We start from the raw sequence: 27297 nt of genomic DNA, 5'->3' as shown, positions 1-27297 counted from the left end.
AAAGAGCACAGGATAGCACCCTCGAGATCCGAAGTGCTTTCGGCTCCCTCATCTGCATAAGTCTATTTAAACTCATCTCGGTGAAGTAGAAGAGCACCCCGCATTTCTTCCTGCAAATTTAGAGAAAACATCAAAAAATCCAAAAACAAAACAATGGCATCCTCATGCACTCACCTTGATGATCTTAGCCTTGAACTGTCCCTTGCACCACCGAATGCGCAGATAAGGGCTCCTCAAAACCATGTCTTCCCAAACTCCACATATCATCACGGTACGGCCTCAAACTTTGCTGAGGTAATACCGAACTTTTCTGAGGCAATGCCGAACAGAGCAGCGCTGCTTGGAGGCATGATTGGCAGCAAGCTCACACCGACAGATCATCTGCATGTGGCACAGAGGTCTGACAAAGCAGCGGTGGAGGAGTCCAATAATTTAACTGTTCTCCATGCGGTCTCGGCTACCAATTTGGGTATGCGATTGCTGGCGAGAACACGGGAGTGTGCCGCGATGAGCGAGGAAATAACTTCCTTGAAGGCTATGGTGGCGGACTTGCAGAAGCGGCTCTACTGTGCCAATCAGCACGTGGAAGCACTGCAGAGAAAAAATGAGGACCATGTGGAGCTGCTGCAGATTCTGCAAGTAAGAGACAATAGAGGCATGCCATGAAGATGAAGATGAAGATGAAGAAGTTGTTTTTATTTTTAATTTACTTGAATGTTTTTTTTGTTTTTTTGTTTTTTTTTGTTTTTTTTGTTTTACTTTTTTTTTTCTTTGTTTGTAATGTTTGAAATGAAATAAAAATGTGTTTTTAACACTCAGAAATAAACTAACTAACCACACCACGTAAATAAATAAACTAACCTAACAAAAAAAAGAACATAAAAGAAAACAAAGAACTTCCAAATTGATTTTTTTTTTTTAAATTTATTATTATTTACAACTAACTGACCACACAAAGAAAAAAAAACAACAAAGAAGTTCCAAATTGCAATTTACAAGGAAAATTAAATAAAAACTCAAATTTCAATTTTTTTTTAAACTTTTTAATTTTTTAATTTTTTAATTTTTGTTTTGTTTTGTTTTGTTTTTTTTGAAAAAAAAAAACACACAAATATACAAGCAACTCATGGATGACCAGTTAAGGGCCTCAGAAAACACAGCCAGGGGATCCGGGAAGGTTGGAGGGGTCACAAAGGTCCCACTTAAAACCCAAACTTCTTAGACACCAAAGGTGTCGCCTAAAGAACTCCTAGACACTGTATTGACGGAGACGCTCACTGGAGTTACCACGAGTCAGCTAATATAAAAAATCTTTTTTAATTTTTTTTTAATAAAAGAAATAGAAAATTAAAATTACTGAAGTAATAACAAAACAACTAAAGAGAAAGGATTGGAATACTCCCCCTTGAAGCGATTAGGTCGAGCATGATGCATTTGGAGGTCGCGACTTCTCCCACTGCTCCACACTCCCCATTCTTATGATTGAGGTTGCCATCTCTCTCCATTTTTATTAAGCTATCATAAATTGCTAAAACGAACACAAAAAACTTGAAACAGAATTAAAGGATTACGAAATATAAAAAAAAAAACTAAAAATGAAAAGGAAAAATCAACATATGTCCAATTCCATGCTTCAAAGCAACAAGCACCAATGGGTTGTGTAAGCTGGGACTTAAACCCAGTTCTCTTGCTTGTTGGGCAATTGTCCTTTTCTGTTGGACTACAAACACAACTTGTCCATTAATGTCATTAACTTTAAAACTTGAAATTGTCCAGTTAAGAAAAAAAAAATAAAGTAGGAAAGCCAAATAGAATCAAACAATGTTACCGATCCCCGGCAACGGCGCCAAAAACTTGTTGCGTAGATTTAGCTCCACCAAAATGGATTAAACTGCATCCTCAACTTGTGATACTCGCAAGTGCACGAACCGTTGGTAGTATAGCATATGTAAGTGCGAGGTCGATTCCACAGGGATTGGTGATTGAATGATCCAATTTAGTTTCCCTACACAAAATAGAAACAAAAACAAAGAACATAAAACAAGGAAGAAAGAAATAAGTAACTCAAGCAAATAAGTTCCCAAGTTCAATTTAGATTAATGGATTGATTCTAGCTAAAGTATGATTAAGCCATGGTGTGTGGTCATAACCTTGTGTTCCTAATTCCCTAATTTGATCATTTGTTGTCTAACCTAAAATTAAGCATTAGGAACCCATTAAGCATAGAAGAACATTTTAAACAACCAAGTATGTATCTAATCCCTGTTGTCGAATGTCCATACATACTCTTCCTATTCATAGTTCAATTCGAATTAAAGCATGGTGTATACTCTTAATTCAAACCAAGATAGCTAACATGCAAGCCTAAATGGTGATCAATCATTCAAACTAGCATATTAACTTATAAGCATAATGAATAAGAACAAAAACCATAATTGAAACTTGGAAACTAATTCAACTTGAAAACTTAAGAAAAGAATTTACATAACAAAGAAAAATAAATTACAACTAAGAAAACATTAAGGAAAATTTCAACACAAAAGATTTCATTACAACAATTGAAAACTAGAAAGAGAAACTAAGAGAATTTGAGGGAGAGAAGGGAAGGGAGCTCTAGAGAAGTGTTTGAGAGCTCCCCCCCTTGGGGTGTGTTTACAAGCTTGGGAAACCTCACTATATATAGGCCTAAGGAAGCTGAAAATCTGAATTAAGTATGGCTAATGCATACAACACTTGTTTTATAAAATCTGAAATGGTTGATGCACTTCACTAATGCATACAACACTTCCATTATAAAATCTGAAATGGTTGATGCACTTCACTAATAAATCCCACCAGCAGTCCTAGCTCATCTTCATGTCACCATGACCAAGCTTCCAACCAGAAATGATAGCTCATACCTAGCTCACCATGACCAAGCATCCAACCAGCACATGCTGAGGTCAGCATGACCAGCAACTTCAAGGGCTTACAACTTGGGCTTCTCTTAATCAAATTAGGACTTTAAGCACTCTAAATTGAAGTTCAGAATGTCTTCTTTCCAGCCATATGTTATTTGGGCCAATCCAAGGTCGGAGGAAGAAGTTAAGGTCGAAACAAATTGCTAACTCATTTTCCGCGCTGATAAGATCCATCCTGAGCATGGTTCTGTGTTTGCTAGGTAACGGACTCCATATTTATCCAATGGGGCTGAATTTTGGATATGTTATAGTACACACCAATTGGAGCAACTTTCATGAAGAATGTGGCCTCATCCGAGCTATGTAGGTTGCTGAAACAAAGCTTGCAATATGACCTACGGAACTGGACTGGCAGGGGGCTGTAGCCATAATGAATTTGTCTTTAAGCTCTTCATCAATTCATCCAAATTAGGCCTTAACATGCTTGAATTGCATGAATTATGTTCTCCAAAGCCATCATTGTTACCTAAAGCTCAATTAACTGAAAGATAAACACAAAAAGGATTAAAAGCACAAGTTTAACTCAAAAACATAACCAAATCATAAGCTAGAAGGGTAAGAAATAATATACAATTATGAACCGATCAGCAGCTAGTCAAATGAAAAAAAAGTATTTTCTTAGTCGGCAAAATGTTCAAAGCTATCATATATATTTCAATTTTACAATCCCAAATTGTTGTCTTTTGGGGTGGGCTTTTAGTCAAAACCATAAATAAAACCTCACGTCGCATATTATGGATATGTGCATCCACATGAAGATTGAGAAGGACGGCTACCTCACGTGCATAGTGCTTGCATTTGGATAAGATTCCTGTTTGAGGAGAAACATTTGTGTGCAACGGGAATAACACTGTTTCGTTATTCCCGGTCAATCATGTCATGTCACACATAATAATTTTTTCACTTAACATAACGTGATTGGCCTGTTTAATATAAATTTTTCTCGACGTGTGGGGAAAGCCTCCATCATGGCCGTTGTTGCAGCGCGCTGTGGCAACGAACCCTCCGTTAGATCTTCCTTACAGCCTGGTCGATGCATTCCTGTGGGTCCAACCTCGCAAACCCCACAATCAAGTCGAAGAATGTTATTATTATCATGTGAGCTCCCCAAATATCTCAAAAACCTTTAGATATTTTATGCATAAATGACACAATTTCTTATGAAAAAATAAAATAAAATAAAATAAAAAATTATGTCGGTAGACACAACGGTCCATTCGGAACAAGAAGTACATAAGAGCTTGACACGTGTCACGCTCACCTATTTACGGAACTCAGCTGTATCAATCCTTTCCCTTTATTTGGAAATATGTGCTGTGAGTAAACCCAATACACAGCCTCCACGCGGCACCCCAGCAGCAGAAGGAGCAACTCTATATAAAACCACACTCTACACTCTCTAGTTCCTGTCAAAAAACACAAAGCAGTTGGATTTATTCTCAAAGTTGCTCTAAATTTTTCCTCAGAAGAAGACAAAAAAAAGCTCGATAAGAATGGGCACAGCAACTTTCGTAGACATCATCATAGCCATCCTCTTGCCTCCTCTTGGTGTCTTCCTCAAGTTTGGCTGCCATGTCAGTATTATATACAGAATTTTGATGTAGTTTTTATGCATGGTTCTTATAAATATGACGTTTATAAGTTGTAAATATATGCTTATGTTCGGGACGGATTTATTATGATTTTTCAGTCGGAATTCTGGATCTGTTTGATTTTGACTATTTTCGGTTATCTCCCTGGTATTATCTATGCCATCTATATCCTCACCAAGTGATCCTTCAACAATTTCTGTAAGCAATTTTTTTTATTTCTTTTACTTTTACTTGAAGGAAAAGTAAGAAACAGTAATGAAACTGCATAATTAAGCAAACATATATGCCTTTTCACTGGGCCACATGACATGACCTGCACTAACAGCTGATGATCTTTCCTTTTGTTGTCTTTTTTCAATGGACAGGTGGTAGAGGATGTGAAGGGCAACTGTGTGTGTTTTGTTTCTGTATGAAGGGCTTGTATTTTCAATTGTTCATGTATACAACTTAATTAATTATATCTGGTGTATGTGCCAAACGGATTGTTCATTTGTATTTTTTTGTTTTGGATGTTAATAAGAAATGCCAGAGGCCTCATATTTGACTCACAATCCATTTTGCTTTGCAGAATGAACTCTCTACCCTATTTTTCTCTCTTTGTCAAACCCTACCCCAACTGATGGTACATTGGACCCCACTATACCCCTGTGAACGTTACGTGTTGACAGATCATTCAATCGGCAGGGCAGTGTTGCCGACCTGCTTTTGATGGGACCCGATCGAGTCATCATCGAATATGTCATTCGCTTCCAATTTAAAGCATCCAACAACAAGGCCGAATATGAATCCCTCTTAATCGGCCTTGGACTAGCAAGAGATATAGTCGCTTAACAAATAAGCATCTACATTGACTCTCAATTGGTTGTCAATGAGATCACTACCAAATTCGTGACAAAGGACAAGGTCCATGTCTGCATACTTGTCGCAAGCTCACCTATCTCATGTAATTAGACATGAGAATTTCGTTCCCAAAAAATTTAATCTGTGAACCATGTACTTCTCTTCAAAACCCACGTTACTAACTGGTCCCCAAGTTTACAAACCATTACATTTGACTCTACATTGAAATATGAGATGCCCAATTCAATTGTAACACTATCTGCCCAATTTAATAAATTAAATAAAAATTTCTCAAACTAATTCCCTATGAACCAAGGCAACCCTTTTTTTTCTTTTTTTCTTTGGGATCCTGTCATTGGGCAGCTAGTCAAATGAAAAAAGGGTATTTTCTTCGTCGGCAAAATGTTCAAAGCTATCATATATATTTCAATTTTACAATGCCAAATTATTGTCTTTTGGGGTAGGCTTTTAGTCAAAACCCATAAATAAAACCCCACGTCGCATATTATGGATACGGGCATCAACATGAAGATTGAGAAGGACGGCTACCTCATGTGCGTAGTGCTTGCATTTGGATAAGACCACTGTTTCATATAAGTTTTTCTGTCGTTTTGGGGAGAGCCTCCATCACGGCCGTTGTTGCAGCGCGCCGTGGAAATGTACGCTCCGTTAGATCCTCCTTACAGACTTGTCGATACATTCTAGTGGGTCCCACCTTGCAAACCCCACAATCAAGTGGAATAATGTTATTATTATTATTAGGGATGGCAATTTTCCCCCCGCGGATACGGGTCTTAACGAAACTTCGACCCTAATGGGTCAAGTATGAAGGACAAAAAACGAGTATGGAGAAATTATCGGGTATGGTGATCGGGGAGGGGCGGGGATGATATTTTAATCCATAACCCGAACCCGCCTTGTTATAATAGGAAATCTCTTCAACTTCAACTATACGAATATAGAGTAATAGGAAATCAAATCAACCGACATAGGGCTCTCTATAAATGTAATAACAGGAAATCTTCTCTATTTATTTATTATATATAAATATATTATTAAAGAGATTTCAGTAATGAGGCGGGTAGGGGAACCCGTTCCCTAATGAAGGCGGGGATAGGGAATCCCCGCTTAGAATATTACGAGTATGAATGCGAGAATATGGAAAAAATGCTTAATGGGGATGGGGATGGGAATGACATACCTATCCCCGATTCGACCCATTGTCATCCCTAATTATTATCATGTGAGCTTCCTAAATATCGCAAAAACCTTGAGATATTTTATGCATGTGTGACGTGACACACGTCCTTATGAAAAAATAAATAAATAAAATATGTCGGTAGATACAATGGTCCATTCAGAACAAGAAGCACATAAGAGCCAGACACGTGTCACGCTCACTTATTTATGGAACTTAGCTGTGTAAATCCTTTTCCTTTATTCGGAAATATGTGCTGTGTATGCACACAGCCTCCAGGTGGCACCCCCAGCAGAAGAAGGAGCAACTCTATATAAAACCACACTCTACACTCTCTAGTTCCTGTCAAACAACACAAAGCAGTTGAATTTTTTATTCAAAGTTCCTCTACATTTTTCCTCAGAAGAAGAAGAAAAAAAAAAACTCCATTAGAATGGGCACAGCAACTTTCGTTGACATCATTATAGCCATCCTCTTGCCTCCTCTTGGTGTCTTCCTCAAGTTTGGCTGCGAAGTCAGTATTTTTTTATTTTTTATATAACATATTTGTGTGTGTTTTATATACAGAATTTTGATGTAGTTTCTATGCATGGTTCTTATAAATATGCCGTCTATAAGTTGTAAATATATGCTTATGTTCCGGCGGATTTATGATATTTCAGGCGGAATTTTGGATCTGTTTGATTTTGACTCTCTTTGGTTATCTCCCTGGTATCATCTATGCCATCTATATCCTCACCAAGTGATCCTTCAACAATTTCTGTAAGCATTTTCTTTAATTTCTTTTACTTTTACTTGAAGGAAAAGTAAGAAACAGGAATGAAACTGCATAATTAAGCAAACATATATGCTGATGATCTTCCTTTTTGTCGTCTTTTTTCAATGGACAGGTGGTAGGGATGTGAAGGGCAGCTCTGTGTGTGTGTTTTGTTTCTGTATGAAGGGCTTGTATTTTCAATTGTTCATGTATAGAACTAATTAATTATCTGGTGTATGTACCAAAGGGATTGTTCATTTGTTTTTTTTTCTGTTTTTTTAATGGGATTTTAATAAGAAATATCAGAGGCCTCATATTTGACTCACATTCCATTTGCTTTGCAGAATGAATGAACTCTCTACCCTATTTTTCTCTGTTTGTCAAATTAATTTTGTGCAAAGACTTGGGCATAGCGTTTCTTCTTCTGTTAATTTCAATCGTGACTTTTGGTTGACATTCCACAAATAACAATTACTTCTTCACATATGCAAAGATTACCAAGCCATGTTTGAGAATTGGGCCGGCATTCCACATTCGAAAACATTTAATATCGCTAGTTGTATACAACCGATTACACGTAAGATTTTCTCGTCGTATTGTTAATTTCACCAAACATTCAACCACCTGTAATACATTTTTCCCTCATACGCATCTAATACCATCTACGCAAGCTCATACTGTAACAACTGGGCCCAACGATTGCTCCATTTTTGTTTTTGGCGCAACCATTTTACAAAGAATAATGTCCAATTATTTCACCAAAAAGAAGAACATGGAACAATTAAATTGTAATAATAATCTAATGAAGAAATTCTCAAACTAATTCCTATGTCCCACGAGACGAGAAACCCTACCCTTTTTTTATTTTATTTTAATCTCTTTTTTTTGCGATTCTTTTACCTTTAATCAAAAGGCAATTCGCCAGCTAATCAAATCAAGAAATAAAATACAGTATTTTTCGCACTGAGAGCATAATGGGGGAATCAAAACCTTCAAAACAATCACATATGTCGCACGTGGGAAGGGTCAAGTCTTATGCATGGAGATTTGAGAAGGACGGTTACGTCACGTGCATAGTGTGCATGCATCATATTTGAAGCCTCCATCACCGCCGTCGTTTCAGCATGTCGCGGCAACCTACGAGCCGTTAGATTTTGGATACAGCCTGGTCGACATTGCAATTCAGTGGTCCCGCCCTCACCCGCCATTTCATGGCCCTGGAAAGTTATTTTAACATTTCGTATAGAACCCCCGACGAAATGTTATTAATTATCATAATCTAGTATTAGTATTTTGGAAAATGAATACCAAGAAAAACACTTGGGCCAATTACAAAGTTACAAGACTATCGAAAGTGACCAAAATCCGCAATCAACAAGAAAACCAAGCATGAAAAAGAAAGAATGTTGAATGTCAAAACAATTTAATTTTTTTAATAGCGATAATTAGACCTCGAGTGTAGAGACAAACGTGCTTACAATTACATAATAACTCTTCAATTTCGGTTATAATTTTAGTAGGATTTATCGATTCCATTATCTAACTTAACTACTTGCACAAAAGGCAAAAGCTTATCATATTAAGGACCACATTTCTACTTCAAACAAAAAAAGAGGACCCCATTTTCACCATTTAAATTTGAGGGTCATACCAAATACTAAAATTTAGCAGAAGTCAATTGTTACTTCAAAGATTCAAATATGTCACATTTTTATATGTCATCGTCAACATATGGCACACTTTGGATAAGATCTTAAGGGTGAATTCTATGTTTGGGTATTAGCACCCATTGGATACTATAACAATATCCATCTTTCCATATATATAATCTAAGTTTAAAAGTAAATATTTATTTAGGATACTGGTTGCTTCCTTTCGTGTAAAGAGATACTTTTTTTTTCTGTGAATTACAGTTTGACACACATATGCAAAAATAATTCATCAAAAACACAAAGAAAATCTTTTGCACATATGTCACACTGCTATTAATAAGAATGTAGGGAGCTCCTACTTATACGGTAGACAGGAGGAAAGGGGAAGCTATACTGTATATGCTTTGACATTTTTTGGCATGTGTACACAGAATGGTCGATTAGGTTTAAGAAGAGGAGGAAGAAGAATAAGCACATGGGAGAGTTGTTCACACATTTATGATTCTATTGGACCAAACATAGCTGTATATGATTCTTTTTTCTTTTCTTCTTTATTCGGATTCGGCTGTATAGCCTGTATGAATCTGAGAACAAAGAATCCCCCCCAAAAGTAAGATTTACAATAGAAAGTTTACAGGGCTAAGTAACCGCGTACAAATTGTATCTACACCCACGTGTCTCCTCAGCAGCCGAGCAGCTGTATATATAACCACTCAGAGTCTTTCAGTTTTTGTCACAACACAAAAGCAGTCTTCTTCTTGCACTGTAAACTCCCACAAAGTGTGTGAAAAAAGGGTCCTCCACATCTACAGCCATGCCGAGTGAAGGAACAGCAAACTTCATAGATATCCTCATAGCCATCCTCTTGCCTCCACTTGGTGTCTTCCTCAAGTTTGGCTGCCATGTTAGTATCTTCTAAAACTTAATTTGGAGCTCATTAATTTATTTAATATGTGTTTCTTTGTGTTTATAGAAACTTAATTGTGACTTCTAATTAATTATTTTGCTTATATTTGGTGAAATGGTGATTTTCAGGTTGAATTCTGGATCTGCTTGTTGCTGACTCTTTTTGGTTGGCTCCCTGGGATTATCTATGCTGTCTATGCCATCACTAAATGAGACTTCAATTTCTGTAAGAACCCACATCTCTATTTCACTGAAAATTTTATCTTCTGTTTCATATTTCAATAGAACAGAGTTTTTTTTTTTCATTTTTGTTAAAGAAAGAGAAAAGAGGGAGTTTTTTCAAAGTTGGGAAGGAGACACACTGTCAATATGTCTGTAAGTTACTGTGCTTAATCAGAAAAAAGAGAGGAGTACTTTAAACTGCATCATTAGGCAAACATTGAAACATACCTTTCATTGGGTCAGCAGGCCAGATATGATTTAATTCGAGAAAATGGGTAGCTGTTGGTCCCCACATTGACATGGCCTGCACTAAATTCATGCCATCATCGTTCTGATACTTTTACGTTTCTGCTTTGACAGGTATGTAGAGATGTGAAGGGCACATGTGTCTTTTGGTTTCTGAATTATGGGATTGTTTTCAACCGTTTGATTGATAGTACTTCATCTGGTGTATCCAGATGGATGGTTGATACTTCATGTAGTGTGGTTTTGTCCATTGTTCATTTATTTTTCTTTCTTCCTTTTGATTTTATCCTCCTTCCACCTCCTTATCAATCTGTTGTAAAGGTGGATGGTAGGTCTGGTGATTCATGTCTCTTAAAACATTAGTTATTTATTGGGTTTGGACGTATCAGTGGCTTTTTGACTGCTTCATATATTATTATTATTAAGCAAAGGGAACATCAGAACAAATCCTCCAATCATAATCAGGCCACATATTCCTTCTTCTATGTAGAATTAGCATATTAGTTTTTAATATATATTATAAAATTTGATTAGAAAATCTCATATTGGATTACTTTGGTTCTGTTCAAGAGTGGAAAAGAGAAATTGTTCATCCACATGACATGACATCTCATGTCTGCTGGCTTGTACATTTGCAGAAAAGAACAATGAAGGAAGCTACCTTGCATTGCATCCAATCCAAGCACTTTCATTAGGGCAAAACAATACTGAAGCTCAAACCTGAGGTGTTTAATCACCTTTACTAACGGGGTTGAGATTTTGATAAAAAGAGCGATAGTATTTTATCGATAAGAACTAATGAGGTTGAGATATAAAAGCTATTTTAGGCTCAAATACAAAAGCTTTTAGTTTATCTGTCACTTTCTTCGGTCAATAGTACACTTTGTTCTGCAATTTTCTATTGGATTTTCAAAGATTGTGACCAACTGTACTTTTGCCGTGATGTGGAAACAAAATAGAAAAGAAAAGGTAGAGGAAGCACAGATGGTGTATAATCTACGTGGTTGCGTATGAACCAAGTTAAAATATAGAAGCGAGAATCCATGAAAAGTTCAAGCCAACTCTCTTAACGTATCCAAATTGATAACCCTTTATGATATTCAATTCCACATTGACATGAACAAATCGTCAAGATAAGATCACGAGCAGCAAAAAGAACAATATTTACCAGTTTATAGGAAGAAGCATATAATAAGAGAGGCAGGTCTAAAATCTTTGTACATCCACAATTTTTCCATTACAAAACTACAAAATCCAGTGGAATTTTCAACTAAATTTTAATGTAATATATATACACATACCATCTGAGAAACGGGGTTCTTTTTCGGTTCGAAAAAGATTCTCAAAATTGCACATTGTCCTAAACATAAGACTTACAAGTATATTTCACCACATAAAAACAGTCCATAATTCTTTTCTTTCTTTTTTGTTAGATTTATATTGTGGTAAATGGTAAATAGTTATTCTTTTGCAGCTTACCAAATTTCTTAGGGTATTCTAGAAGAAGGAAAATAAATGTCTAGCGAAAAACAGGAGGAGAAATCACTCAATTAGCATATTGTAGCTAATCTGGCAATAAATGACGGTTTTTGAGTTTTAGCCGCGATTGGTGACGGTTTAAGGACCTATAGTGACAAAATTAATGCCCCATCTGGACAAATTTGTTTAGCAGCGGTTTTTTTCGTCGCTAACCGTAGGTAAAATTCCTTTCAGCGACGATACCTGTAACCGCCGCTAAAAGTCGTAACTACTTTAAATTCGCCATCCTTCCCTGTATCTCAATTGGAGCACAAATTTACATAAACAGAGTCTAAAAACGATTACCGGTTAAAAAATTAATTTTATGATCACCCGGTATCGCTTATCAGACCAAATAAACAAAAAGTGGTTTATGGGAAACCTTGAGATGGAGCTACTTTAGTTTACATCAACCAACACACAGTAGATATACAGAGGTGTACACTTTATATCAACCAGTATACAATCAAACAATTTGAAGCCCGCATTGGCAACCCCTGCACTTGAAGAGTGATTCAACTTTTATCTCATCCTTTGAATTGCCACTCCCTGCGACACATGGGGCAATGTGCCTGAGAAGTCTGTGAATTTACCCATTTTAAGATGCAATGAAGATGGAAAGCATGGTTGCATGCACCCCAAACTGCAAGATAAAAGAATAATTTAGTGAATTATCATCAAGCTGTACAAACAATGAACCGAATAATTAATACCAGATGAAAATTATAAACAAAGAAACACAAATCAGACTGCTAATGCAAACGATGAAATGTCTGAAACTAGTCAGTCAATGCACAAAATAATAAAGGCTTTCCCACCTTAAATGCATGCATTGTAAGCAATTGGTTGGCCTTCTTGATAATAGAACAAGAATATAGGGTTTGACTGTTAGTTTGGTAGGATACCATGGTAGCTGTGCATTGCAAACCATGTGTAAAATGATGTTCTAAGATGCCGGCGGAAGATCTGCTGTTAGATATTTGAATCATTTGGGTAGTTCATTGAAGAAAAAGAAAGAAAATCCAAATGCCCAATGCTTGTAAATTAACAATGAACTGTATATTCCATACTATTGTGAAACAAAGCATTGATATGAATTGATGTCATTATATATGAATGAGTAGCAAGAACCACACAAATCAGAATAGAAAAATGTGAAAAAAGGCATAACCAAATGCGTATAGAGACAACATGTGCTTCACTACTCAAACATCACAAGTTTATAGGTCAATCTGAAAATCTATTGTGGTTTATAGGTCAATCTGAAACTCTGTTGCAGACTTAGATCTTTAATAATAGGAGAGGCATCAGAATTTGGTGAAACATGAAATATTATGCAAGGCATCAAGCGAATAATGTTAGCTACTTACTTAGTGGGCAATCATCCCCAGGGAGCTTACAATCAGGGCAACAACCATCAAACGCCATCCTGCAAATCCCACATGTTTCATCTTGTGCATCCCATGTCCATGAAGCAACAGCATGCCACCTGCAAGTTGAAAAGGATAAGAATTAGAGCTCCAAGAGTACATCATTGTTAAAGTTATAAACATTCACAAGGTCAGCAATTGATTAATGAATATAACAGATAGAGAAGAGATAAAGAGGACATACTCTGTTTGAAAAGCCCATCAGATATTCGAAAAGAGAGTCAGTTAAGAGAAAACTGTTTCTATAAGATGTGTGCAATACCTTTGACAACAAACACGTTTCAGGTAAAGCCAAATTAATTAGCAAACAAGATCACGATGTAAAATTTTCAAGCCGATCAACAATTAGTAATTCTTGAAGAAGCCAAATCATATGAATTTGATACCATCAAGCTAAAATTCATTCTACCAGGATTAAATAAATGCAACAAAGTTAAGACCACAGAAGTGAAAGAAAAGGAAAATATAAACGATAGTTATAAATAGTATAGAGGTTGGATTTAAAAGAAAGGAACTGAAGACACATTGACAAGGATACGCAAGATGTTGACTTTCATCCTCTTCTCCTGCAAATACAAAATCCCAAACCATACAATTCAGAGAAGTGAATGATAATAGAAACTCTAGTGAATGATAATAGAATCTCTTTGGTTCCATCAGTTTTGAGAAGATATACACTCAGGAAACAAAATTCAGAAGCCTATTGATTTCAGCAATATTCATGGAAAACTGTTAAAAATACATGCTGCTTGTATATTCATGGCAAACCAATATTCATTTCAGCAACTTTTCCAGCCATCAAAGTTTGGTGCTTTCCATCAAATTCAAGCAACATATTTTACATGCAATCCTTGAAACTTCCAAACCAAACTATAAATAAGCCTATCCTAAGCTTAGAAAAGCATAGGCATTGGGGGAAAAAACACATGTAGCAGTGGGTTGAACTATCCTTATTGGTTGTAGGGTATGGCCAGAGTTGTCATCATAACGCCAATAGGATTTTGCTCAAGTTCTGCGTTACTTCGAAGACCAGTGTCTAACATCGCTGCCTTTCCAGGTCTCTGTCTTCCTAAAAAACCCTAGAATTTTCTCACTAATAATCCTTAAAAACCCAAATAATAAAATCAAGAATCAGCACCAATTATACCAAATTCAACTCAAAATCAAACGCTAAAATCACTCAAACACATCATATTATTTGACATCTAGAGAATAGCAGCCATGGAAGCGTACCTAGGGCAGAATCGGAGCAACGGAAGAAGGCGAAGCCCTAGTCTTCGTCGTTCGTCTGAGGTTGGGTTCCAGAGTTCGGGCAGCTTTGGGCTTGGATACAAGACACCACGTTCCTGACTCACACTAAGCCCACCAAACCAAACAAGGGCTACGAATTTGAACATAATTGGAATAGACATAATGCAGGATTTTTTGGGCCTCCAAATATTTGACTATATTTGTGAATTCAATCTAATTATATAATTCAGCCCATTAAAAAAACCCAAATTGTTAATTTTTATGATTTTTTATTATTCATCATTGTGAATTTATACGTTTATATGGAATGAGTGTGATTTGCACGTTAAAATGAATATATTTCATTTCTAATAAGAAGCCAAACATTATATTACCGTGTAAATAGCTTGTAGCTCAAGTGATTAAGAGCATTTATCATTGCATCTGAGGTCTTAACTTCGATTCTCACCTCCTGCAATATCGTTTGTATCAACGTAAAAAAAAGAAATTAAATACCGAAGTTATTCTCTATGCAACATCCTACACTCCAATCAAGAAAAGTTCAATCTTAATGTTTTGTCTACAACTTTTGTATGTTCAACATTCGTCATGGTCAACGTGAGATGAAATTTTAAATTGGTCATTGGATTTGGATCGGTGGGCGCGGATGACCATTAGGAAGAGGGATGGTTGGGCAATCTTGGGCGGCGTCATGAATGAGAGAAGCGAGGTATATAGGGGAGATAAGGAAAGGAAATGTCAGCTACTCTCCTTAATCAAGTCTAATTCCTTATTTTTCAGGTATTAAATTATGAATTTTAATTTGAAACTCATGTAACTTTTGATTTCTCATATACTAACTAGTAAACACGTGAAAAATTAGGAACTAAAATAATTCCAATGCTCATAGCACACTATAAATTTCAAATAGGTCATCGCATTTTTGGAGTGCTCGGTGAGCATTAGGAGGAGGGATGGATGGCCGGTCTTGGCTTGGGCGGTTTGAGTCTTGTTCTCGAGTCGAGAGGCTTTTTTTAAATGCATGAAAAAATTAAGAATAGAAATAATTTTGATACATACCTACTCCACCTAAGTAGCACACCCTAAATATGGTGAAAGTAAAATTAGAAATATAAACTGTCCAGATATAGTATATTTATTGTTATTAGGGCATGGGTCAAGAAAATAGAAGCATGACTGAAAAGAGACAGAAAAAGAAAAAGAAAAATCCTCAACAATATTGGACTGGATTACCTTATAAATAATAATTACCAAAGAGATATATATATATATATATATATATATATATATATATATATATATATATATAGATTGAATGAACCACATCAACATCTGTGTTGTAATGCATGTATGTATGAGAATTAACAGACAATTAATTCCATATAAACCCAAGGGTGGATAAGAAGTCCCATGAATTAAAAAATAAATTTAAAAAAAGAAAAAAAAACACACATAAAACATCCACCAAACTCAATTTACTAAATTTTCTGCATCATATTACAACTTTTTTATTTTTGCTAATAAAAATCTACCGAGACATACCAAAATGTTCTATATTGATTTTCATATCTCCTGCTTTGTAAGAGCATTGAATTTCTATTTAGGATGTAATCTTCTAGAATTGGTTAGGTAGCCCTTCTGCTGCTATATAATACCCCAGGCTGTTTGGGGCTAAGCCATCTTCTTCTAAGGCTCTTCCTTCTTCTTCTTCTTCCCTAGTTTGCAATTTTTCTCTCTCTCCATTTTTTTTCTTCCTTTTGAGCCATGACTAGAAAGAAGGTCAAGCTGGCCTACATAGCTAATGACCCAACCAGAAAAGCCACTTTCAAAAAAAGGAAGAGGGGCTTGATAAAGAAGATAAGTGAACTGAGCACACTCTGTGACGTTCCAGCGTGTGCCCTAATCTATAGCCAGTATGAGTCTCTCCCTGATATATGGCCATCCCCTTCCGGCGTGCAGCGTGTTATCGCGCAATTCAGAAATATGCCGGAGATTGAACAAGGGCGGAAGATGTTCAACCAGGAGACTTTTCTCAGGCAGCGGATCGTGAAGGCTCACGAGCAGCTCAAGAGGCTGAGGAAAGAGAACCGGGAAAAGGAGGTGTCGAGGGTGATGTTCCAGACCCTCACTGGTAGGCCTCTGCAGGGACTGAACATGATCGACCTGAACGACCTAGGATGGCTAATCGACCAGAACGTGAAGGAGCTTGGTGAGAAGATCAAGAGCAAGAGAGAGGAGCTGCTGGCTCAGAACAATGAAGTCACAGTGGCAGCACCAAATGCAGCAGCTTTGCCTGCTGCAGCTGGAGACCATGGCATGGACCTGAACATGCAGCAGCCAGCAATGGAGAACACCATGCAGAGGCCTCCATGGTTCTCAGATATGATGACCCCGCAGGAGCCAATGGGGTTTGGTGCTGCTGGTGGCGATGAGGTGTTGCCCTTCGGGGATCAGAATCATCCTGCTTTTTGGCATAACAGCCCTTTTTTTCGTTGAACTCTATCTGGTGTTTGTTTGTTTAGTTTTTGGTGTTTTTTAAAGTGATTTTCTTTGATGGATGTTTTGTTTTGATGGTGTTAGTCTCCATCTCAAACCACAGCGGGTTTCGTTTCTTAATTTCTTAAATTTATGTACCCAAAAGTTTATATAACAGTAGTTCAGTTGTTTGGTTTTCTCAATCGTATTCTTCGAGGGCTTATATTCTCTGATGTATTTGAGTACTTTATTAGATCTTTTTAATATCCATGGAAATATAATCTATTATCTATATATATAAAATATATATAGATCCTTTTGAAATTAAGATGGGCTTCTTAGATCTAGGTTCAAAACGATTAGCTGTTATTGGGTTTAGTCCTCGCGTTTTTTGTTTTAGATGTAGGTCATTTGACATTTATTACTCTTTTTTTGTTATGTCGATTTTACCTTTTGAGGTAAATAAGGAAAACACATTGAAAATCAAAATTTAATGCATTATTTTCTTGTAATTGAATTCCAGAATTTAAATTTTGAATTTTTTTTCCTTGATAATATTCATAATATATGGATAAAATACAATTTAATCAATAAAAAGTAAAGACCCACATATTATACCAATCGATCAGACAATCACCCACATTAAATTATGTACCTGACATACAGGTAAATTGTGTTATTATTAGCAACGAAAAATACTTAGTGATAAATCATGTTACCTGTAAGTTAGGAATATAAATTAGAAGACTACCTATAAGTCATATACAAAAATAGACAAAATAAAATTGGATGTTACCTATAAAAAAAAAAAAGGTACATAGAATACTATTACACTGTCAAAAATATGAAAAAACATATATATACCTATGCAATAGGCAATATGACAAATGATTATTACCTGATTCAAGTCATAAGGGGCAACATTGGAACAAAAAATGATTTTAAAAATAAAATAATAAAAAGATTACATCAAAAAAAAATTTAAAAAGGAATGTAATTCTATGTAGCACAAAAGTCAAAGGACTTGAATCAAAGTCATCAAATCTGAGGTTTAAACCCAACTCCTCAACAGGATTTTGGATCTATATCAACTTTTCTAATTTAAGATTTGTTGCTATGTTATTGAGAACCAACCAACGAAAGCAAGAATGATTAACAAGAAAGGTCAATGAAGTTGGATATGTTTATCAAAAAAATTTACATTTCATAGATCACAATATTATGCAGTTCTTATCTTCACTAAGAATTACTCCTAAACATCCAACAAGATTTGAAAGATGAACTCATAACATTTGAAGACAAACTTTTGTACCCTTTGGTTAACTCTAATTTTATAGATTGAAAACATATCAAAGAAAACTATCTGCAAGAAAATTACAATTAAAATCCTTTCGGTTATTGTTAGAAGAAACACATATTCAATTACAAAACAAAAGGAATCAAGCTATAATTGATGGTCTTATAATTTTACGAAAGAGTTTTATTAATGAGTTGCATAGATATGAAGGATATTCATTTAGTTTAAAAGAGTTTATATACATAAGAACGATATACATATAGATTATGAAGGATATTCATATAGGTTATAAGATTTTACGTGCACGTAAGAACAATATACATGTAAGTTAATAACAAAAGACGATGTCAATTTTGCTAAAATATGAAACCTAATATGAGAATATTTGTTTGTGGAAATTTTCTGTGTATTATTCTCCTTATAAGAGGTCATATTTATAATACAACGAAACCTGAATGGGCAAGTAAATAATAAATTCATATTTCTATTTATAATAGGAAATCATGAATTAAAGTAAATCAAATATAATTATAATGGGAATCCTTGGTGTGTAAGGAAAGAAAGTCAATGGTCCACAAGTCACGCCAACACTCCCCCTCACGTTGGTGCATAAATGTCGCAAATGCCCAATTGGTCAAGTGAATTGTGGAACGCTTTACTAGAAATTGTTTTTGTCAAAATATCCGCAAATTGATACTCGGACTTTACGAAAGGAAACTGAATCACTTTAGCTTCGAGCTTCTGTTTGATATAGTGTCGATCTACCTCAACATGTTTAGTGCGATCATGTTGAACTGAATTCTGTGCAATAGCTATTGCAGCCTTGTTGTCACAAAAGAGATTCATTACAGATGTAGGTCTATACCCAAGTTCAATAAGCAACCTCTTTAACTAAATGAGTTCGCAAATTCCTTTGGTCATACCTCTAAACTCGGCTTCTGCATTGGATAAGGCGACCACCTTTTGTTTCTTGCTTCTCCATGTAACCAAATTACCTCCCACGAATGTGAAGTAACCGGATGTGGATTTCCTATCTGTTATACTTCTTGCCCAATCTGCATCTGTGTAACCATCAATATTTAGATGACAATGTTTTGAGAACATAAGTCCTTTTCCGGGTGCAGACTTCAAATATCTAAGTATTCGAATAACTGCATTCATGTGGCCTTCACTCGGAGAATGCATAAATTGATTGACGATGCTCAACGCATAAGCAATATCTGGCCAAGTATGAGACAAGTAGATTAATCTTCCCACTAACCTTTGGTATCTTTATTTGTTAGTTGGAACTTGATCCGAGTATTCTCCAAGATGATGATTCATAATAATAGGAGTGTCTACAGGTTTGCAATCTAGCATTCCTGTGTCTATCAATAAGTCCAAGACATATTTCATTTGAGAGAGAAATATGCCTTGTTGTGATCAGGCCACCTCAATCCCCAAGAAATATTTGAGTCCACCTAGATTCTTCATCTCAAATAGTCTTGTAGCTGAAATATTTTGTGTTTATCATTCCCAGTAATAATCATGTAGTCAACATTGATTATTAAAGTTGTTACCTTCCCTTTCTGAAGTTTCAAGAACAAAGTATGATATGAGTTATTCTGTCTGAAACCATTGTTATTCATTACCATGGTGAACCGTCCAAACCATGCACGTGGTGATTGTTCCAGTCCATATAATACCTTTCGTAATTTGCATACTGTTCCAGTCTGAGTAGTATTATATCCAGGATGAATGTCCATATACACCTCCTTCGTGAGTTCTCCATGCTCCATGTAGGAAGGCATTCTTTACATCAAACTGGTGTAGTGACCAGTCCAAATTAGCTACGAGGGACAATAAGACTCTGACTGTGTTTAATTTTGCAACTGGTGCAAATGTTTCTTCATAATATACACCATAAGTCTGTGTGTACCATTTCACCACAAGTCATGCCTTGTATCGCTTGATAGATCCATCAGCATTGTGTTTTATGGTAAACACCCATCTACATCCGACAGTCTTTTTTTCTCATGGTAAAGTTTCCAGTGTCCAAGTCTGATTCTTCTCAAGAGCTTTCATCTCTTCCTTTGTAGCTTGAACCTATTTAGGATCTTTAAATGCTTCAGCAACCTTTGTTGGAATATGAATAGCAGACAACTGATGCACAAAGGCCTTAAGTGGTTCAGACAGCTTCTCAGTGGATACATGATTCACAATTGGATACTTTGATGTCTTGCTAATATCAGGTGAATAACAATTTGGTGGCTTTCCACTAGGCGTGGGCACGGTACGGTATTGAGCCCATACCACTACCGATACCGGAAATTTAAATCGGTATGGTACGGTATGGGATTATCGTTTGTCAAAATTGGTACCGTACCGTACCGTACCAAATCGATATCGGTACGGTATCGGTACCATTTCGGTACCAAAAATGACACAACTAAAAAAAGAACCAATTCAATATCCAAATCCTAATCAACATATTCAATATCCAAATCCTAATTCAAATATTCAACATATTCAATATCCAAATCCTAATCAACATATTCAATATCCAAATCAACCAAATCCAAATCAACCAAATCAATATTTAATTCATCAACAGATTCATCAAATTCAAATGGTTAAAACTCATGCCTTATGGCTTACAAAATTACAAACACAATCCAAACATAAATTTCAAAAACAGAAAGTTGTGCAATCCAAGCTTCATTTGCAGCCCACGATTTGAATTCAAGTATCCCCATCATTTGCATATTCTGCAAATTACCCAAACAACTATTAGAAAGAATTCAATGCAAACTAATATAAATAACAAACATGATTTAAAATAATTTACCTGATTCAATGGTTTCATAAAATTCAAATTCTTCAATCGAAGGTATATCTTGCAAGCTTGAAATTTCATCTCCTCTCAACCAATTTTGCATGCATATCAAAGCCTCCACTGATCTAGGAGTTAATGAACTCCTAAATGCATCTATGACTCTGCCACCAGTGCTAAAACAACTCTCAGATGCCACTGTGGAAGTTTGAATTGAAAGGACATCCTTCACAATTGCTGCTAAGACAGGTTACTTAGGCCCATTGAGTTTCCACCACATCAATATGTCAAAAAATGCATCTTTGGAAACAAATGCCAAAGGATCTGCCAAGTAAGAATCAACTTCATGTGACACCACAACCTCATCACTCTCTTCCACCTCTCTAATCCAATCATCTAAAAAATCATCACCAACACTTTCACCAACCATATTATTACTACCACTTGCAGATCCTACATTTTCTCCAACCATATTCTGCCTCATGTGAATGCCACAATCTACCTTTGGTACATACTCGTCATAGAGGGCCATTAACGCATTTTTCACTTCTCTTGTCTTTATTTGCACATCATCCTCATCAAATTTTTCCTTTTTAAAGAGATGGGTGATATGCCTCAACTTGAACCTTGGATCCAAAACAAGTGCAATCAACACCAACATGTTCAAATCTTGATATTTGACAAAATACTTATTGTATTTTGTTCTCATAGCTCCAGCCATGTCAGTCAACACTTTCTCTGCATCTGAACCAGTGGCAAATTCATGGGCCACAAACAACTTATCAATCTCTTTTTCCATGGAAATAACTGCGTGAAATGTTTTATGAACTGTGGGGTGCAAAGATGCACTCACCTTTAAGGTCACCTCATAAAACACCTTCAAAAACCTCACAAACATTGTTGCATTATCCCAATCTAGATCAGTTGGTGGTCCAACCCGACACTGCCTACTATTAGTCTGAACTTCACCATCCTCATCAACTATCTCATCTGGCTCTTTGAAATAAGCCATGAATGGGCTGTTCAAATCTTCTTACATTCTAGTAAAATCCTTCTTAAATTTCAAGGCTGCATCCAACATCATGTATGTTGAATTCCATCTTATGGGGACATCCATGCATACAAGACCTTTGCAGGTCAATTTCTCCTTCTCAATAGAGGTTTTAAAATAATCCAATCTCTGTGGAGAGGACCTAACATACCTCACAGCATTCCTAATTGCCAAAACAGATTTTTGCAGCTTCCTCAAAACACTAGAGACAATTAAATTAGTGATGTGAGCACAACATCTCATATGTAAGTACTTCCCACCCAAAACAGCTTGTGAATTGTTCCATTTGTTCATTTTGTATCTCACCCAATCAATTGCCACTTTATTTGCAGATGCATTGTCCACAGTAATGGTTAAAACCTTCTCTATACCCCACTGTAATAAACAACTCTCAATGAGGTCTCCTATGGTGTTGCCTTGGTGATTAGGAATAACACAAAAGTTTAAAACCCTTTTGTGCATCTTCCAATCACAATCTATAAAGTGTGCAGTGAGCACCATGTAATTGGTGTTTTGGACACTTGTCCAAGTGTCAGTCGTGAGATTGATCCTATGTGCACTTAAATCATTATTCAGCTTCTGTTTTAGTGCATCATACATTTTAAGAAACTGCCTCACAGTTTTTCTCCTACTAGGCACTGCAAACATTGGACAAGCAACACTACAAAACCTCATAAAACCTTTCTTTTCTACAAAAGAAAATGGCAGCTCATCAATCACAATCATTTCAACACATGCATTCATAACATCACTTTGCAAAAAACCCCTAGCAACCATTTTGTTACTTTGACTCTTATCAACAATAATGATCTTTTGTGTTTTATCTTGGTTAGGTGGGTAGTATTTGCAATATTTTCTAATATGGCTTATCATTCCCGAAGTCCCATTTTTTCCACTATCACATGCATAATCTCCAAGACCAAGTTTAGATTTAGGACAATATCTGCATTTAGCTCTTTTATTCACAAATTCTACATCTACCATCTTCCCTGTGGCCTCATCCTTTCTTTTGACAGTTTTTTTTATCATCATAGGGTATAAAATGATCCCAAACCCAACTTCTCTTATTACCTCTACCTTTGCTATCTGAGTTCAGTTCACTAACCATTTCTGTATCTTCACTCTCAAGGGCTTGCATTGGCTCAGGCACATGAGCTTCAGAAGGTTGGGCTTCCGGCTGCATAGCAAACTGTGGTGGTGCTGGTGATGTTGCTGTTGAAGAAACAGCAAGCCCACTGTGCTCCTGATGCTTACTTGATCGAGACTGCATGAAAAGAATTAACAAAAATCATAATAACACAACAGGCACCAATTTATGAAACAACTTTTAATGTAATAAAAACATATCAGTAAAATTCAAATTTCCAAGGTGGTGTGCACGTTGTTGCGTAGATTTAGCTCCACCAAAATGGATTAAGCTGCATCCTCAACTTGTGATACTCGCAAGTGCACGAACCGTTGGTAGTATAGCATATGTAAGTGCGAGGTCGATTCCACAGGGATTGGTGATTGAATGATCCAATTTAGTTTCCCTACACAAAATAGAAACAAAAACAAAGAACATAAAACAAGGAAGAAAGAAATAAGTAACTCAAGCAAATAAGTTCCCAAGTTCAATTTAGATTAATGGATTGATTCTAGCTAAAGTATGATTAAGCCATGGTGTGTGGTCATAACCTTGTGTTCCTAATTCCCTAATTTGATCATTTGTTGTCTAACCTAAAATTAAGCATTAGGAACCCATTAAGCATAGAAGAACATTTTAAACAACCAAGTATGTATCTAATCCCTGTTGTCGAATGTCCATACATACTCTTCCTATTCATAGTTCAATTCGAATTAAAGCATGGTGTATACTCTTAATTCAAACCAAGATAGCTAACATGCAAGCCTAAATGGTGATCAATCATTCAAACTAGCATATTAACTTATAAGCATAATGAATAAGAACAAAAACCATAATTGAAACTTGGAAACTAATTCAACTTGAAAACTTAAGAAAAGAATTTACATAACAAAGAAAAATAAATTACAACTAAGAAAACATTAAGGAAACTAAGAGAACTTTGAGGAAGAAAGGAAGTGTTTGAGAACTTTGAGGAGGGAGAAGAAAGTGTTTGGGAACTTTAGAGAATTTTGGAAGAACATGTGTTTGAGAGCTTTGAGGATTTTGGAAGGGAATGTGTTTAAGACATGGGGAATTTGGAAGAGAGTGTTTGAGAACTTGGAGGATTTGGAGAAGAAAGTAGAGAGGTGTTTTGAGAGCTTTGTGGATTTTGGAAGAGAGTGTTTAGGAACTTTGAGAATTTGGAAGAGAGTGGTTGAGAACTTGGAGGATGTTTGTGAACTTGGAGAATTTGAGAACTTAGGGAAGGAAGAGAAATGTGTTTGTGAAGTGTTTGAGACATGGAGACTTTTGGAAGAGAAGGGAAGTAGAGAGATGTTTGAGAACTTTGAGGATTTTGGAAGAACATGTGTTTGAAAGCTTTAGAGAATTAGAAGAAGAGAAAGGAAAAGTGTTTGATATTTAGTACAAAGAAAATTTAATAGAATGATCTTATTACAACAATTGAGAACTACAAAGGGAAACTAAGAGAATTTGAGGGAGAGAAGGGAAGGGAGCTCTAGAGAAGTGTTTGAGAGCTCCCCCCCCTTGGGGTGTTATTACAAGCTTAGAGAACTTCCCTATTTATAGGCCTAGGGGAAGTGAAAATCAGAATTCAATAAGACTAATGCATACAACACTTGAATTATAAAATCTGAAATGGTTGATGCACTTGTATTAGAAAATCTGAAATGGGTGATGCACTTCACCACTAAATCCCACCAGCAGCCCTAGCTCATCTTCATGTCACCATGACCAAGCTTCCAACCAGAAATGATAGCTCATACCTAGCTCACCATGACCAAGCATCCAACCAGCACATGCTGAGGTCAGCATGACCAGCAACTTCAAGGGCTTACAACTTGGGCTTATCTTAATCAAATTAGGACTTTAAGCACTCTAAATTGAATTTCAGAATGTCTTCTTTCCAGCCATATGTTATTTGGGCCAATCCAAGGTCGGAGGAAGAAGTTAAGGCCGAAACAAATTGCTAACTCATTTTCCGCGCTGATAAGATCCATCCTGAGCATGGTTCTGTGTTTGCTAGGTAACGGACTCCAGATTTATCCAATGAGGCTGAATTTTGGATATGTTATAGTACACACCAATTGGAGCAACTTTCATGAAGAATGTGGCCTCATCCGAGCTATGTAGGTTGCTGAAACAAAGCTTTCAATATGACCTACGGAACTGGACTGGCATGGGGCTGTAGCCATAATGAATTTGTCTTTAAGCTCTTCATCAATTCATCCAAATTAGGCCTTAACATGCTTGAATTGCATGAATTATGTTCTCCAAAGCCATCATTGTTACCTAAAGCTCAATTAACTGAAAGATAAACACAAAAAGGATTAAAAGCACAAGTTTAACTCAAAAACATAACCAAATCATAAGCTAGAAGGGTAAGAAATAATATACAATTATGAACCGATCAAATACCCCCAAACCTAGATTTTGCTAGTCCTCGAGCAAAACAACACAAAACAAAGTTAAAAACAAAACTAGAAGTTAACTAAACCACTTTCGTAGGTAACTCGATTGCATTTAGCATATGCAACAAGCCTTTAAACCTCTAGGCATCCCTAGTAGGAGGAGTTGTGTCTCCTGAGGGTTTAACAGATACGATACCCACAAACGTTTTACTGACTCTGTAAAACAAAGTAATTAGAAAACTTAAAGATTGTTAGTCCTTAAGCAAAACCAAAAACAAAAACAAATACAAAAACACAAAGAACTTAAAACAATTTTTCCGAACATTTTCTGAAGAGAAATGACTCATGCACATGACTTAAACGTTTTAACAATAAAAGCTCAATTTTTAGACATTATTTACAAAGCGGCAAAGTTCTAAACACAATATGCTCAAAGTGTAGTAGTGTGATAGCCAAATGCAACAAATTCCCCAATCTTAGTTTTCACACAATTTCAAAAATCATACAAAGCATAAGTTCAACTTCAAATCTCACCAAAGTTGTCCTCTCACAAATGAATCACTCAGAAGAGGGCTATAATGCACACTCAGTTATAAACATGAGAATAGAGTTAAACCATAAGGGACTTAACTCGCAATAGAAATATGAAGAACTTGCATTAATATGATCTCAAGAAGGATGTCAAACACTTAAAAGTAGAAAAATGAATGCAATTCAACCACATGACATTTAAGATCAATTTAGGTCTTTAACATGGGTTGTAATGGGGCCAAGGGTGTAAGGTGAGTAAGAAATGAAGGATATGGATAATACAAAGTCCAAGGAACTCGCAATGCAAGAGCATAAAATAATTGTTTACAAGACTTCGAATCATCACGATTAGATTTTTTTCTTTTACCTGATCAAAACTCCTTATACCCTTCATTTACATTGATTCACTCCTTTCCTGAACAACCACCAATTTATTTTGAAGGCCCAAAAATGAAATTTCATTCAACCACCACTTAATCACAACTTTTCTCTTTTCTTTCACCAATTGTGTGATTTTTTTTTTCTTCGAAATTCCCAAACTTAGTATGAAAAACACATCCCAATTAAAGCTCATGAGTTCTTTAGAAAGGTAAATATTTGTTTTTCAGGCTAAGGCGAGGAAATATAATTGGTTAAATGAAAGAAAAGGTTTACATGTAGGCTCAAAATGGTTAACAATGGAAAATCATGCTTAAGCATGCATAAGGTTAGCTTGAAAGGCACAAACGATCCAAAGAGGGCCTTAATATCACTTCTTAAATGTCGTGAAGTCAAATTGCATAAGAATGAATGACTTTTAAGTGTTCAACCAAATCAATAAATAATGAGATCAAACAACAACTTTGATGACAAGAAAATAAGAGTATGTATATAACACTCATGAATTGAAGTACAAGGCTCAAAAGCTCACTTTATATGGTTATATAAGTCTAATTTGTGCTTGATACAATTCTTTGGGTCATGCAAATCCTTTAATTGGAAAATTATGAAACAAATGGCAAGTGTAAAGAAGGTTTCAAACA

General features: G+C 36.0%; 3 protein-coding genes, 1 long non-coding RNA gene and 1 pseudogene across 5 annotated transcripts; 3 read left to right on the top strand and 2 right to left on the bottom strand.

The window, feature by feature from the left end:
• Positions 1-4354: 4354 nt before the first annotated feature.
• LOC110770567 (hydrophobic protein RCI2A-like) lies at positions 4355-5103 on the top strand. The gene is made up of 3 exons (XM_021974718.2): positions 4355-4534; positions 4651-4750; positions 4918-5103. Exons 1-2 carry the CDS (start codon positions 4454-4456, stop codon positions 4732-4734), a joined length of 165 nt encoding a protein of 54 aa, XP_021830410.1. The 5' UTR covers positions 4355-4453; the 3' UTR covers positions 4735-4750; positions 4918-5103.
• Positions 5104-6917: 1814 nt separating this feature from the next.
• On the top strand, positions 6918-10758 carry LOC110770565 (hydrophobic protein RCI2B). Of its 2 annotated transcripts, none has more exons than XM_021974717.2 (3): positions 6918-7104; positions 7253-7352; positions 7481-7672. In XM_021974717.2, the coding sequence occupies exons 1-2, from the start codon at positions 7024-7026 to the stop codon at positions 7334-7336; spliced, it is 165 nt and encodes a 54-aa protein (XP_021830409.1). In that variant the 5' UTR covers positions 6918-7023; the 3' UTR covers positions 7337-7352; positions 7481-7672. The 2 variants fall into 2 exon arrangements, with proteins under 2 accessions (XP_021830409.1, XP_021830407.1); XM_021974715.2 differs by lacking the exons at positions 6918-7104; positions 7253-7352; positions 7481-7672 and adding exons at positions 9525-9903; positions 10035-10131; positions 10488-10758.
• A 1486-nt stretch (positions 10759-12244) lies between these two features.
• Positions 12245-13380, bottom strand: LOC110770585 (anaphase-promoting complex subunit 11). Its single transcript, XM_021974750.2, has 2 exons — positions 13262-13380; positions 12245-12534 (listed from the first exon to the last, which is right to left on the bottom strand). Exons 1-2 carry the CDS (start codon positions 13317-13319, stop codon positions 12419-12421), a joined length of 174 nt encoding a protein of 57 aa, XP_021830442.2. The 5' UTR covers positions 13320-13380; the 3' UTR covers positions 12245-12418.
• Positions 13381-13509: 129 nt separating this feature from the next.
• On the bottom strand, positions 13510-14693 carry LOC148293503 (uncharacterized). Its single transcript, XR_015836394.1, has 3 exons — positions 14555-14693; positions 13860-13887; positions 13510-13726 (listed from the first exon to the last, which is right to left on the bottom strand). It is a non-coding gene; the product is annotated as an uncharacterized LOC148293503 (long non-coding RNA).
• Positions 14694-16336: 1643 nt separating this feature from the next.
• On the top strand, positions 16337-17068 carry LOC110770584 (agamous-like MADS-box protein AGL80 pseudogene; annotated as a pseudogene).
• The last annotated feature ends 10229 nt before the right edge of the window (positions 17069-27297 follow it).

Source organism: Prunus avium, chromosome 6 (genome assembly GCF_965620075.1).
Source record: "Prunus avium chromosome 6, drPruAviu1.hap1.1, whole genome shotgun sequence".
NCBI classification, from domain to species: domain Eukaryota; kingdom Viridiplantae; phylum Streptophyta; class Magnoliopsida; order Rosales; family Rosaceae; genus Prunus; species Prunus avium.
The sequence above is the reverse complement of the archived record's forward strand: the minus strand, read 5'-3'. Positions and strand labels throughout refer to the sequence as shown.

Excerpts from the sequence above, each read along its gene's own strand:
- LOC110770567 (XM_021974718.2), top strand. The coding sequence starts at position 4,454 with ATGGGCACAGCAACTTTCGTAGACATCATCATAGCCATCCTCTTGCCT. Across the intron at positions 4,535-4,650 it reads TCCTCAAGTTTGGCTGCCAT|TCGGAATTCTGGATCTGTTT; the intron begins GTCAGTATTATA and ends ATGATTTTTCAG.
- LOC110770565 (XM_021974715.2), top strand. The coding sequence starts at position 9,814 with ATGCCGAGTGAAGGAACAGCAAACTTCATAGATATCCTCATAGCCATC. Across the intron at positions 9,904-10,034 it reads TCCTCAAGTTTGGCTGCCAT|GTTGAATTCTGGATCTGCTT; the intron begins GTTAGTATCTTC and ends GGTGATTTTCAG.
- LOC110770585 (XM_021974750.2), bottom strand. The coding sequence starts at position 13,319 with ATGGCGTTTGATGGTTGTTGCCCTGATTGTAAGCTCCCTGGGGATGAT. Across the intron at positions 12,535-13,261 it reads TGGGGATGATTGCCCACTAA|TTTGGGGTGCATGCAACCAT; the intron begins GTAAGTAGCTAA and ends TTTATCTTGCAG.